General features: G+C 42.6%; 1 protein-coding gene across 1 annotated transcript in view; it reads right to left on the bottom strand.

Annotated features, from left to right (window-relative positions):
• Nucleotides 1-5,284, bottom strand: part of NUS1 (NUS1 dehydrodolichyl diphosphate synthase subunit) — a 30,541-nt gene extending 25,257 nt beyond the window's left edge. The window contains exon 1 of the mRNA XM_030316236.1: nucleotides 4,731-5,284. Within this exon, the coding sequence (XP_030172096.1) occupies nucleotides 4,731-5,145 (415 nt within the window). The 5' untranslated portion in view covers nucleotides 5,146-5,284. The remainder of the gene's footprint in view (nucleotides 1-4,730) is intronic.
• Nucleotides 5,285-14,704: the final 9,420 nt, after the last annotated feature.

Raw genomic sequence — 14,704 nt, 5'->3', positions numbered from 1 at the left:
AGACCATGCTTCCCAACAGCATCTCCGTCAGTGTGCCAAATATGTAACTAGGGGAAACTATGTTCGTTTCCTTCCATTATTCTAAGGTTCCTGGGTACTTATGCTCAGAAACAAATTACACGGAGAACACCAAGCTACCTACACGCTGTAGGAGAAGCAAAGATGAGAAGGATGGACAGTATCTGTGGAGCCTAAATCTAGTAAGAAAATTGAGGCACATATACATGATTACTATTTTAGAAAATCTAAATACCTTTCAAGATGCAAAGTTCTCAGGAGATTCAAGAAAAGAGCAAGATTAGGAATGGAACAGTCAAGAGAGACTACATAAGAGGTGACAGGATAGACTTACAAGGATCAATGACAGCCTTCTGACAGGTAGACAGCCATTTGTCAGGAAAAGGAGAAGAGCCATTCCGGGGAGGGGAACATCAAGTAACCTAAATGTGGATGAGGCAAAAGGTATATAAAATGTGAGAAGTAGGTTAGGGAAGCCGTGAGTACACTGGACAGACATTTTTAATGCCAGTGTGAGAAATCTGTACCCAAAACCAATTTCAGAAGACACCTAGTACACATTTACAACTACGGAAGTAACACTAGAAAGAGCATCGTGAAAGATTCCTGTTTGCTTGTTGCTGGATCCTCACACGGAAGGCAATGCCTTATCCTAGATCACTCCAATTTATAACGAGCAATACTAAAACCCTACCCAGATTTCCTCATTCATGACAAGGAACATGAAGAATGAATACTTTGAGGCAAGGCAAGCAGCAGAGCAGAGTATCCCTCAATTTGTGTTAGGGTCAAACTTCAAGGCACAAAGGCAGTATATAGGCAGTTGGGTAAAAAGAGATGCTCAGGTCCCACTCCCCTAATTCAGTCTGATCAGTAATTGTGTTGAATCTGTAGTTTTTACAAGTATTCCCAAAAACTCATTCTCAGAGGGTCCACAGGCCACATTTTGAAAAATACTGCCCTACAGCAAGGTCCCCAACATGGCACCAATATAACTGGGCCGAAGAACAGGCTTCATCATTGAAGATGAATAATACATACCCAGATAATGTGGAGCCCAGCATACTTCAAGTGAGATCCAGGCCAGCACAACGCCCCTAAGGTGGTAAAGTCCCTGAACTCCAGGTTTTGTGCCATCCCAATTATGGTCATTTCTTCAATTATAATCATGTAGACAAATTAGGCGAACCTCTTTACTAGAATTCTGGGCTTAAGAAATCCTGAGAAAACAACTCCAATTTCTAATATGTGAAAGAATTACTGGCAGAAATTATTACAATCAAGAAATATGGCAGGTAAATGAAAATAAAAAGTTCAGTTTGCTGGCAGTCAAACCAAAGTAAATATCAAGGGGTTTTTTAAGTCCAAGAATAAAATATAATCTAGATTCAATTATAATTAATTAGAATGAATACTTACTTAAACTCAAATTTTTAAGTGACAGGGTACAGGACAGGGAAAGATGTAAGAAGGTACAGTAGCTCGTCTCCGAGATCCCTGCCATCAATCCCCCTGCCTAACCCCCATCCTTCCCACACTTGTCTCCCTTGCACCTTTCTGGATAAGCTATTTTCTCAATGAGAGGTAAAGTCTATTTCACCATTTTCTTGATTTGGGCCAGACCTGTGATGTCTCAAACCAAGAGAGTACAGCAAAAGTAACACTGCATGGTTTCCTAAGCTAAGTCAAAGAAACCGTGTAAGCTTTGGCCTTTGGCTAGGCCTTTGAGAACTTTTTCTGGGAGAAGCCAGCTCTACCATCTGACTACCCTGAGGCCACTATTAATGAGGAAGCCTAAGCCTGTCAGGTAGAAAGACTGTGTGAGACAGATGACCAACCCGCCCTCATCTATTCCAGCCATTACAAACCAGGTATCAGACTCATGACAAGAAATTTTTACGTCCTGGCCACTATCTGACCACAACCTTATGAGTGACCAACCCCCAAAAAGAAATGACCAACTGAACTGAGTCATATAACATATAAGCTGTTGTTTTAAAACACTATGCCCCGGGGTAAATAACTGGAACAGTCACGGAAACCTTCACCCTACCGCATTTCTCAAGTTTTCTTTATAAGAACTTGCTTATATTTACTGCTCCCCACAGTCCTCAGCACCGTTGTTAAGGCTTGTCTGATAGGAATGCCACCCAAAGGGAATTCCCTAGTCACATACAGAGCAGGGAGGGAGAGAGAACACTGCTGTTCATGCTAATCCAAATTCTACCTACTTTGGCAAAGCCTAGCTCAAGTGTCACCTCCTTCCTTATCAGGGGCATATGGGGGTGACCCTGCTTTGCAGGGATTTTTCTTTCCTTAAATAAAGTCTCTGCCACTCCCTTAGCATCTATATATATTATATATTAATTTTTAGTAGATATCCTTGAGATACTTTAACTTTCTTAAGAAACACAAGTTCTTGTATCCCTTTGTATCTCAGTGCTTTACACCATAAGGTACTCAATAGATGTGGCATTTGTGAATATGTCAATAGGACTTTTTTTAATTTATAAAGAAATGGGTTTAAATAAAAGTTTGTTTGGGAAAACTAAATAAAGGGTAAGTAGCTATACCTCCCCTGAAAAGGACAACTTTTCTCACATATCCACAGGTCGTTTCCTCACCTCTTTCAGGTCAATACTCAAAAGTCAACGAGGCTTTCCTTGCCCACCCTACTTAACGCTGCACCCCACCATTGCCTTTCAACATTCCCATTCCCTGTTTCATTTTTCCTCATTTCATTTATGATCTAATTTACCACTCTTTTACTCTTATATAATATTTGTCAGGCTTCCACTAAAGTGTAAGTTCCATGAGCACAGGGATTTTTGTCTGTTTTGTGCACTGGTGTACCCCATGCCCAAACGAATACCTGATAGTTAATAGACAGCCACTGTCACTGTTGAATGAATGAATGAACACCAAGAATGGGTACGTCAAAAGTCTCTTATTTCAAACAATGAAATTATCCCCTTAAAAATAATGAAAACTGCTTTTACAGTTGGGCACAAAGTGCCCTATGTCAATTCCCTGGAAATAACCTTAAAACTCCTTCAGGTTTTCAGTCAATACCTGGTTAGCTTGACTTCTCCCTGTTCATCAACAATCACTTTTCTTTTAGCAAATATGGCACAAGATATTTCTGGACCATATCAGCAATTCAAGAACAGGAATTATCAGAAGATGAAAGTGTTGCAGTATTACAATCTGTAGGCACAGTCACCAAGTTAAACTATTTAGCTATATACATCTGCATTTCCTACTAGAACGTAAAGGTACTTGCTTTAGAAGAATCACCCGTATATAAGGGATTCACTTATAAGTTAATTCACCCTATTGTTTAATGGCTTTAACTGATTTCCATTTCTGCTTCACTTGTTTCTTTCCCCACACAGTGTTTCTGTTGCATTGGTTTAAGCAAAGACTGGGTTGCTTCCTAACAGTCCTGTATTTCTATTGGTCTGCTCAGTTCTTTGGCAAGTTCCATAAAATGTCAGCCCCTATTAAACTTTACCCTACAGGTTATATCATCAGTTGATAATGACAGACTACTGAGTCACTATATTCCTTGCTGACTGCACGGAAGGTGACAGGTCAATCAAAGATTACTCTAATACCCTGCAAGAGTTCCTGTCTGACCTTGACGTACCCTTTCGGACAAAACCCTGCACTTACACCTGCCTATGTGACAAAGATTTAAAGGAAAAAAAAAAAATCAAACCGTAGCGTCTGTGGAGCATACCAGTAATTTACGTTACTCAACAGAGAAGAAAACATTAGTTTTCTTTCCTTCATACACATACACCTAAATCATTGTTATCGTCACATCTTTATATCTAAGGAAAGGAAATGACACTACTTTCAGGATCTGACTGAAATCCAAACCTGCCATTTAGAACCTTCCTCAACCTGACCTCCTAGTCATCATTTCAGTCCAAAGGAAAGCCCATTTCCTCTGCATGAACTTCTCAAATTCCTCCAATTCAGAATTTCTCTCCCCCATTCTCATCGTGGTTACTTACTCCCAACACTTCTTGCTATTCACCAACAAGTTACTTATGTATCTACTCCCCTAAACCTGAGAATCCATGGAGTTAAAAGTAAGATTAAACGGAATGTGTTTATTAGCACAGTGCTTAAGGTTTGTAGCCACCCAATAAATGGTGAATTCTCGTACTTAAAAAATTCCCCATGGTTAAATGCATTCCCTCAATCAACCCTTAAAAAACGGCAATTACTATATCAAGTACTGTGTTAGCCACTAAGGATCAAGGATTGCACACTATCCCAGACCTCTGGGACTGTTTTCATTTTGCCTATCCAGTCTCTCACATACTTTTTGTAAGCCCAGTTCAAACGCTACCTGCCCCCAACCACTCAGCTTATGCGCCTTCACAGACTAGCAATGATTTAAGAGCAGTGCCTTGAATCTCTCTGAAGAAACAGTGTAGTAAAAAACACAAACAACAAAAAAGGTTGGGGCGGAGGGCAAATAACGTGGAGAAGCGCAGATGTTGGTGTTTGTGTTCAATAAAGCTTATCTCCCTTCCTCGAAAGCGCTAGCACCGTAATTTGCCCTGAAGGGCCGTGGAATGGGGCAACTGGAAGAGCAGGGAGCGCTGCGGTGCGCGGCGCGCCGCGGATACACCTGCCGGATGTGCGGTCCCCCCCGACGGAGACGCCCGGGTCCCCCTACCCGCGCCGGACCTCACCTTGGTGGTCGTAGACGCTAATGTAGGAGATGCCCACAGCCATACACCACACCACGAGGCTCGCGATGTCCGTGAAGCTGGGCTCCTGCTCCTCTTCGGTGACCACCAAACCCATGTGCACTGGCAGCTTCTCCAGGGAACGGCCGTCCGCGCGCCAGCGCAGCCGGGGGTGGGCGGCGGCCGGGCCCGGCCTCACTCGCGGATGCCGGTGGTGACGGCGGTTCCTGCCGACAGCCGGGGGCTTGCGGAGCGTGAAGCCGAGCGGCGCTAGGACCGCGGCAGAGGCGGCGCGGCAGCAGCGCCGCCAGATCCAGTTCCAGGTGCCGAACCGAACGCGGAGCCAGGAGGTGAGCGTGCGGTGCAGGCAGAGCAGAGCGTGCAGCACCCGCCACACCAACTCGTACAGCCCCGTCATACTCCCGTGGCGTCCAGGCGCCCTCTCCTCCCGCCCTCCCACACCCGCGGTGCGACGGCTTCTTATCCAGCCCTGCGGCCGGCGCGGGCCATCACTCCACGTTCCCCCGCCCCCCACGCCTGAACCCCTTTCCACTGCCAACACCTCACCTCGCCCCCGCCGCCATCTTCCTCCTGCCTTGGCAGCCCCGCCCCCACTAGTACATGGACAGTTCTGATTGGTCGATGCGGAACTCTGACGCGACTTCTGAGTCCGAGGATGTGGCCTAACCAGACGCCGCGAAGGAGAGCGCGCTCCTGGGAACTAAGCGGGTTGGGGACCGAGGGCGCCCCCTAGTCGTGTGGAGAACGAGGAACAGACGCCGCCAACCCTTGCCCGCAGGACTCGACAGAAAGGCACTTGTCTTCAAGGTTGGAATGGGCCACCTCAGGCACTCCGCGTCCCTCGAGGCCTTGGGCGTCTTCTACTGCCTGTCTCCTCGCACGGCCCCGCCAGAAACGGTTTCTAAGGGATAAAAGTGGCCCAACTGGATTACATTACATTGCAAACGCCAGAAAGAACCTAGGAACAGAAGGTAGCCCTCAGCAAGTGCTGATGTTGGGGGTCAACGAGGGTCCTGGAAAGGAGGGGTGCGGAGACAGAAGCGTGCGCCTTACGGAGGTCCTGCTCCTGTTCTTTAGTCAAACCTTGTACCTGAGGCTAATTCTTCCCAAAATGTGAATGAGGATCTTTAGGAGTGCTCTTGAAACATAATTCTGCCTATGTCCTCCCCCTCTAAGTGGAATCTTTACTGGCTGTCCATTGCTTAATACAGAAAAGGGGGTTCCGCGGCCTGCAATCCAGCCAGTTTATTGTTTTGTTCGTTCAGCACGCGATCGCTGACTACCAGCATGAGCGACCTGAGTAACCACCTCTCTCTGGTGGAAATTGCCCATGCAGTGACATCATCCCCTTCACACAGGCTCATGTTCCAGCCCACCTGGACCACAAAGTATTCCTCCAGGCCAATTCTGTACCTGCAGGAGTTCTGTACCTTTTTTGCCCTCTTTGCTCTCTTGCCTTCTCCTTAATCCCTGTTTCCCAAGTACGTGTTGCCCGAGCCCCAACCCATTTCCCAAGCATCATCGTACAGGCCAAGTCCTCGGTGAAAATTCTCTTGATCTCCTAGCCTGAAGTCATTTCTTCCTTGTAAATCTCACCACTGTTTGCAAATTTCATGGCTCTACTTATTACACTTTCCATTTTCATATTCAGTTTACCCTTGAGGAATATGGTGGGTTAGGCTGCCAAAACTCCCCTCCCCTCAGTCAAAAATCCTCATATAACTTTTGACTCCCCCAAAACCTAACTATTAACAGCATACTGTTGACCAGAAGCCCTACCAGTAGTACAAACACTGGATTAACACATATTTTGTATGTTATATGTATCATATCCCTTATTCTCATAATAAAGCTAGAGAAAAAGAAAATGTTATTAAGAAAATCATAAAGAGAAAATACATTTATCAAAAAAATGTATCAAAAAAAAATCCAGTAGGAGTGAACCTGCACAGTTAAACCTGGGTTGTTCAATGTGAATATATATATAAATATATATAAAAATATAGATAGATATATATATATAATATTGCATGTTACATATAGCATGTATAAAATAATTGCATTTTTGTAATGCCTACCTAGTCTTTGTTCTCTCAAGCCCTTTTTCCCACGGGAAACATCTGTTAACTTCTTGGCCACATACCTTAGTGTTTCAGTCATTGTCACTTTTTGGACTAGTCTCATTGTCCAAGACTCACTTCATTTTATTTATTTATTTTTAAGAGATGCTTGAGAGTTTTAATGTTCATTTATTTTTGAGAGAGAGAGAGAGACAGAATCCAAAGCAGGCTCCAGGCTCTGAGCTGTCAGTACAGAGCCCGACACGGGGCTCAAACTCACAAGCCGTGAGATCATGACCTGAGATGAAGTGGGACACAACCGACTGAACCATCCAGGCTCCCATCACTTCACTTTATTTTGAAACTGGAGGGGCACCTGGGTGGCTCAGTCGGTTAAGCGTCCGACTTCGGCTCAGGTCATGATCTCATGATTCGTGAATTTGAGCCTGTTCATGGGTTCAAGCCCCATATCGGACTCCGTGCTGACAGCTCAGAGCCTGTAGCCAGCTTCAGATTCTATGTCTTCCTCTCTGTCTGCCCCTCCCCTGCTCATGCTCTGTCTCTCTCTCTGTCTCTCAAAAATAAACGTTAAAAAAAGAAACTGGAATCTCATGTCCATGTCAAAGTTTTTCTCCCTTTGGCAGTTCAGCCAGAGGAAGTAAGGGCTAAGCACCAGGCACACCCTTCACTCCCTTCTACATCTTTCCGGACCCTCTGTCTGGTGATGGACAAAGAGGAGGGAGAGAGGAAAGGCAGTAACCAGGAAAGTCTGCAGTCTTCTTCCTCACTCGCCATTGCTGTTTATGTGACTACAGGATGCTCTGCTAAGGAAGCTCTTCAGGCACCAGCACCCTTCTGAAATTTGGCTGTGTATTCCAAAGGACAGCCCCCTACACACACACACACACACACACACACACACACACACACACGGCTACATTTCTCTGTTCTACTCACCTCTATGCCCCAATGTTTGCCACTTCTGACAAGACTAGAGGCATCAGTCTCATCTCTCCATGGTCAGCTCTCAGGTCTGCAGGCACATGCAGGCTGCAACTTTTGTACTTCCTTGAATTGCAAACTTAAGCAAAGGGGTTCTAGCTCCATTTCTGTCTGACAGTATCCCACCACCCCCCGCCCAACATGCAGATCCTGCCTCCTGTCCTCAATTGTTTGTTTTTTTCCTCCAAGAGTAACCGTAGGTAGGGTAACAGGTCTCTTGACTTCAAAATGTTCAGCCTCCTGAAAGGAGATAGGCAAGGGCTCCCCGCTTTTCTTCTTTGCCATCTTTCAGTAGGCTGAGAATGGAAGTGTCAAATTCCAGCTACTTCTCTGCCCTTAGAAGGAGCTGGATTTGGGGGCACCTGGGTGGCTCGGTTGGTTGAGCGTCCGACTCTTGGTTTCGGCTCAGGTCGTGATCTCATTTTTGTGAGTGTGAGCTCTGCGTCTGGCTCTGCACTGCGGTGCAGCATCTGCTTGGGATTCTCTCTCTCCCTCTTTCTCTGCCCCTCCCCTGCACGCACTGTCTCAGTCTCTCTTAAAATAAATAAACTGAAAAAAATGAAATAAAAAAGTAGGAGGTAGATTTGATGCCTGTTGTTTTCTGCCACAATTCTGGAACAATAGGAAAACATATTATCTTATTGTGTATATCCATTCAATCCAAAGCTTAAGGACTTATCTCTTTTCTAAAGAATTTCTAATTTTGTCACTTGCGAAAAAAAGAGAAAAAGCAATGAATGTGGCACTTTTAGGAATGTTAAGTGTTCATATAAATAAAGTATAATAGAAATTTTGAACTTCTTAAGCATAATTCCCATCACCCAAGTTCTACCAGGGACAGATAAATGCAGAAAGAATTCTACAGCCTCAGGAATATGGTAAGTCTCAAACATTATGGGGACAAGCATGCTGTGATTCCAAGTGTATGACATTTTGATATGTCACCTCGACATCCTCGTTATATCTCAGTCAGGTTCTGATGCTTGCTCTCTCTCTTCAAACTGTTTTTTGGGTTTTTGTTTTTGTTTGCCATTTAGAATGCCTTGTAATTTTTATCTGGTGATTGGACATGATGTACTGGGTGGAAGGAACAGTCCTTTAGTAATGTGGTGTCAAGGTGCAGAGGGTGGGAAGCGTTCTGCAATCCTATGATCAGGTCTCAGTCTTTTAGTGAACTTTGTGCCTCTGGTTTGTGAACTCACAAGTATTTTTCAGTTCCCTAATCCACCCCCCGTCTTATGTGGGCCAGGATGACTAGACAGGGCTGGCATTGGGTATTTCCCTTCCCCCTAGATTGGATAAAACCCCAGTAATTTAGACTGTGGTAAAATAGTTTCTCTTGAGAGTACCCCCTGTTAAGAAGAACAGAATGCTCTGGCATCTTTCAAAATGGCTCTTTTTCTCCTCCTGCTGTCAGAAGCATGATATTTTTCCCCCTAATATTCACTGGAGAACCTGGTTGAGTTCCTGAAGGTGAAGCTTACCTAAGTGTGGGGGACCTCCTGTGTCTGCCAGCCCCTCCAGAGCTTTTAATTCTCAGACTTGTCCACTCTGAGCCTCTAGCAATTACCCATCACAGGTCAGATTTTTCTGCCATAGCACAGGTTCCTGCAGAGGCCTCTGCTCAGGGCTTTCTGCTCCTGTGATTCTCTGCATTCACCTGGCTCTCTAATTGGGATCTCACTTTCTCTTATGGATCAAAAAAGAGTTGTTGATTTTCAGCTCATTCAGCTTTTTTATTTGTGGCTGCAACAGATTGACAACTTCCAAGCTCCTTACATGGTGAATCATAAACTATAAGTCAACTATGAGTTTTTAAAAAGTTATTAGAACACGGCCACATTCATTTATGTATGAATTGTACAAATGTGTACTCTTAGGGCATTTACCTTAAAAGTTGACCAACCTGGAGTGCCCGGGTGGCTCGGTGGGTTCAGCATCCGACTTTGGCTCAGGTCATGATCTTGCGGTTCATGGGTTCAAGCCCCACAATGGGCTCGGTGCTGATAGCTCAGAGCCTGGAGCTTGCTTCACGTTGTGTGTCTCCTTCTCTCTCTGCCCCTCCCCTGCTTGCTCTCTCCCTCTCTCTTGAAAATAAATAAATATTAAAAAATAAAATGGGCACAGTGAACAGATCACCAACAGAAGAGGAAATGCAAAGGCTAACAAACATATAAAAACATGCTCAACCTCACAAGTAGTCAGTAAAGTGAAAATCAAAACAATGAGGTACTGTTTTTTCATTCATCAGATGGGCAAAAAGTAAAGACTGAGGGTAAAAGCTGATGACCAGGCAGAAACAGGTATCTAAAAACATTGCTGATTAGTTGATACATTTGGAGGAGGTAATATTTGTAAAATGATCTGATAGAATCGATTATAATTAAAAATACACATAACCTTTAACACAGGAATCCCATTTTGAAATTCCATCACATTTCCAAGGGAAGAATTATCATGGATTACTTTTCATATAATACATGGACCTTTATAGTCTGTCAGACAGTTTTATTTTCAGTGGCATTTGTGATTTTTTTTTTAAATGTTTGTTTACTTTTGAGAGAGAGAGAGAGACAGAGAACGAGTGGGAGAGGGACAGAGAGAGAGAGGGAGACACACAATCCAAAGCAGGCTCCAGGCTCTGAGCTGTCAGCACAGAGCCTGATGCGGGGCTTGAACCCACAAGCCGTGAGGTCATGACCTAAGCTGAAGTCAGACACTTAACTGACTGAGCCACCCAGGCGCCCTGGCATTTGTGATTCTTTTAGAAAAGTGGTTGATAAATTAATCCTAAAGCAGAAATGAGTACTGTAAGTCTGAATAACAATGATCCAACACTGGGTGGGGCAGCCTGTGGGGAGTTTGTGTTGTGGGGAGTTTGTGTTGTGGGGAGAGAGCAGGTGGGAAGGAATGACGATACACTAGGTATTTTATGAAACCAAGATAGACTGGGATGCAAATACTCGAGAGGCAATGGTCAGTGACAGTTTTAAAAGTTGAATAATGGCTATTAAATAAAATCCTCTGTATTGGGTTCCTAAAAACAGTGTTTTGTGACAGCCTATAGAGAATATTGGAACAGTATTCTACCTTAGAGGAAAAACATAAAGAAATCCATCATTCGAGCTCTTTCCTGTCAAAAACAGATACCATCTGGAATAAAGGTAATCCTTGAGCTCAGAGACAATGCTAGTAATGTTACAAAATCAAACTGTTAAGATAATCCATTATTATTACTGGAATGATACCAGGAAGTTCCACGAAGTTCATTCTTACAAAATTGCACTTTGGGGGCACTTTTACACATTCCCTGAGGTTTCAGACTAATAAGCTGGCAAGAATCCAAGTTTTAACATTCACTACACAATTATATGATGGAGAAACATTGAGTTTTTGGTTGATTTGCAAAGATAGTAGTTTTTCATTTGTGTGCATATTTGTTTAAGCAAATTCAGCTAAGAGCAAAATGTCTAATTAACTAAATGATGGGTGATATAACTGAACCGTGACCTCTGGCAAAGTAGAGCTTTAAAAACATACTGATTATTCTGTTTCTCAGGGCTGGTGAAATCTGTATAACCTGTATTTAAAAGGAATGAAAAAATTAAATAAAAGGGATGAAAGCATTAAACATCAACCAACCCTCTTCCAACCTTCCCCACCCCCACCCCCACATGGTTGTTTTACCAGAATTTTTGGCTACAGCCTCAATATCATAGCATTATTTGATAAGGGGACATAGTGAACAACTATTAAAAAAAAAGAACTTCTTTAGAGAAAGGAGAGTTTTCTGAGCATTGGCCTTAGAGACATCTTTGTCATCTAAAACCAGAACATCTATGAACCATGAAGTAAGGGAAGAGATTCAGAGGTGCAACAAAGCAGAAAATTTGAAACTTGTGAGCCTCTTTGCAAAGGCATTAACAGAAAGCCTACACATCACAAGAAGGCAAGTCCAAAGTTCTTGCTATTGCACATATTGTGTAACAGAAAGTTATAAAGTCTGTGAGAAAAACTCTTCAAAGTTGGTAAATTCTGAGTATTTCTAAGTAGAAACTAAGTATGCTCCTGAATGAGAATATCAGCTCTGATAAAAGTAGTACATTTGCATGTGACCATGTGCATGTTCTAGAAAGGAGCTTCAGTGCTTTCTTTTCAGATCATTCATTTCAGCTATTTATTCATTTCCGTTTTTTCTCACTCCCTTTTCCAAGGGTAAGTAGAAGACTAGTCTGTCATCAAAGAACAATCAAGCCCTGCAGGGGGCAATTTAAAGGCTTCAACCAGGATTTGTATTACCAAGAGAACAGTCACAGTAGGAGAGTATTGACCAGGCAGTGGCTTGGTTCTGACTCTTGGAAGGTCTAAGCAGGCATGATTTGAAAAGGGAGAAGGAAAGCAGTGAGAGAAGAAAAATGCCTTCAGTATGGACACATGCTATCCACTGCATAACCTTTTGGGGGGGAGGCATTTGCATATGCTACTGTGTGATTGGCCTCTGAGGTATAGAACAATGTCTCCATTTGGAGAGACAAGCGGATTTGCAAATTTAGGGGGCAATTAAGGAAATGTTTTTCTTCCATATAGGTTTAATTCAAAAGAACGCTAGGAGGTATACTACAATCCCCATTTTACAGATGAGGAAACAGTGGCACTAAAAGGTAAAAGGAAAAACTAGTCTCTGGACATTAATCTCCCCTTTTCCTTATCTACCACAAAGTAATCCCTTTTTCCAGATATTAAATGTACCCTTGTGCCCAGGATGACTGCCCCTTCTCCAACTCCAATGACACTCAACCTACACCTGTCTTCCAGGATCATGAAGCATTATCTCACAATCTATATTTCACTCTTCTTTCTAAGTTTCACCTGCCTTATATCTCAACCTTGCCTGCTAGCTGTCTTCTCAGATTAGCAGCTAAATATCTGATTTTTAAAAATCTCTACATAAGTATAAATGTGCGATAATTGGGCCTTAAAATTTCCTGATCCTTTTCTACTTTGTTCTCCCCACTCTTTCCTTTTTCTTATTTCTTTTTCTTTTTTCTGTAAAGATATCAATAAACTTAATTGAGAGCCCCAAACTGAGATAGATAGTATAGGTAAATAGGTAAGTAGATCGATAGATAAGAACTTACATATATATATATATATATATATATATATATATATATATACACACACACTGTTATGGACTAAATTGTGTCCCCCAAGATCCTTATGTTAAGCCCTAACCCCCAATATGATTAGATTTGGAGATAGGACTTTTAGGGAGATAATTAACATTAAATGAGGTCTTAAGGGTGGGGCCCTAATCCAATAGGACCGGTATCCTTACAAGAAGAAGAGACAGGAAAGATCTCTCTTTTTCCATGTGTGTGCACACCGACGCACACACAGAGGAAAGTCCATGTAAGGACACAGCAAGAAGACAGTGGTCTACAACGTAGGAAGAGAGGCCTCACTAGAAATCAACCCTGATGACATCTTAATCTTGGGCTTTCTAAACCTCCAGAATTGTGAGAAAATGAATTTCTGTTGTTTAAGCCACCTAGCCATAGTATTTTGTTATGGCCACCAGAGCAAATAAATACACATACCTTATGGAACATTTTACTATTCTGGACATTGTGAGTAAAGTGTGTCCTAAGTGAATCTTACAGCAAATTCTGTAGTAGGAGTATTGAATGGAAGTAAAAAAACAAAACAAAACAAAACAAACAAAAACAAAAACAAAAAACCCAGGTGCAATCAAGTTCCATTTCTCCCACTTTCTTTTTTCTAAGTTTATTTATTTATTTTGATGGAGAGAGTGGGGGAGGGGCAGAGAGAGAGGGAGAGAGAGAGAATCCCAAGCAGGCTCCTCTCTGTCAGTTCAGAGCCCAATGCGGGGCTCAATCCCAAGAACCATGAGATGATGACCTGAACCGAAATCTCGGAAGCTTAACTGACTGAGCCACCCAGGCACCCCTAGTTCTGCCAGTTTCTATGTTCGTGAACCTGACAGTGACTTCACCCCTATGAGACTGGCTCTCACATCTGTAAAAGACTAAGATTCTTTCTCAAGGCCCTCATAGCCTGGAAATTCTGATTATTAATACCCAGGCAATGGTAGTGGGTATATATTATTACATATCACAAATCACTGGTTTTTCTTAGAATTATAGGTCAGACACATCACAAGAGTTGAAACCCACACCATAACAAGGAAAATCACGTAAGAGTTCCTTTATTTCTGTACTTCTATGCTTTATGTTATTGGGAAACCTGTCACTATGCCAAGGAATTCTAGAAGCCACAATAAAAATAGGGCTCTTTTCCAAGGAATGTCAATTTCATAAAGATTTTGGGAGAAGAAAATGTGGACATAAAGCAAGTAATACAAACTCTGCACAAAATTTTAAAACATGACACTTTGGTGAAAGTTCAAGCTTCTGGTGGGCATATTACTCATCCACTCAATCTCTACTATTTCCTTTCTCTGCCTTTAGAAGCATTTTGATGGAAGTCTTTGTAAAATGCTGCAATAGGTAAATCTTACTAATTAGGAAAGGAGCCAATTTAGATGGGGTTTCAGATTTATATGCCTGTAGATTTTATTTACAAGTAGATTGATAGAAAAAGATTGCTAGTAGATTGATAGAAAAAATACTGATTGAAAAAAATTATTCTACAGTCACACCTCTATGACCAGACAGGCAATTCTCAAAAGTATGCAGTTCATCAAAAGGAAGGCAGTGTGGGATTGTGGTCAACTCAGGGAAAATGGACTGTAACTCAAAACACAACTCTTTTCAGGGAGGCCATTATAGGGACATCTGTAATATTTAAGGTGCCAGTTTATCTTTCCCTTTTTTTGGTTTCCCTTTGGTCTTGATCAGACTGTCCCACAAG

The sequence above is a fragment of the Lynx canadensis genome, chromosome B2, assembly GCF_007474595.2.
Source record: "Lynx canadensis isolate LIC74 chromosome B2, mLynCan4.pri.v2, whole genome shotgun sequence".
Classification (NCBI taxonomy): domain Eukaryota; kingdom Metazoa; phylum Chordata; class Mammalia; order Carnivora; family Felidae; genus Lynx; species Lynx canadensis.
The sequence above is the reverse complement of the archived record's forward strand: the minus strand, read 5'-3'. Positions and strand labels throughout refer to the sequence as shown.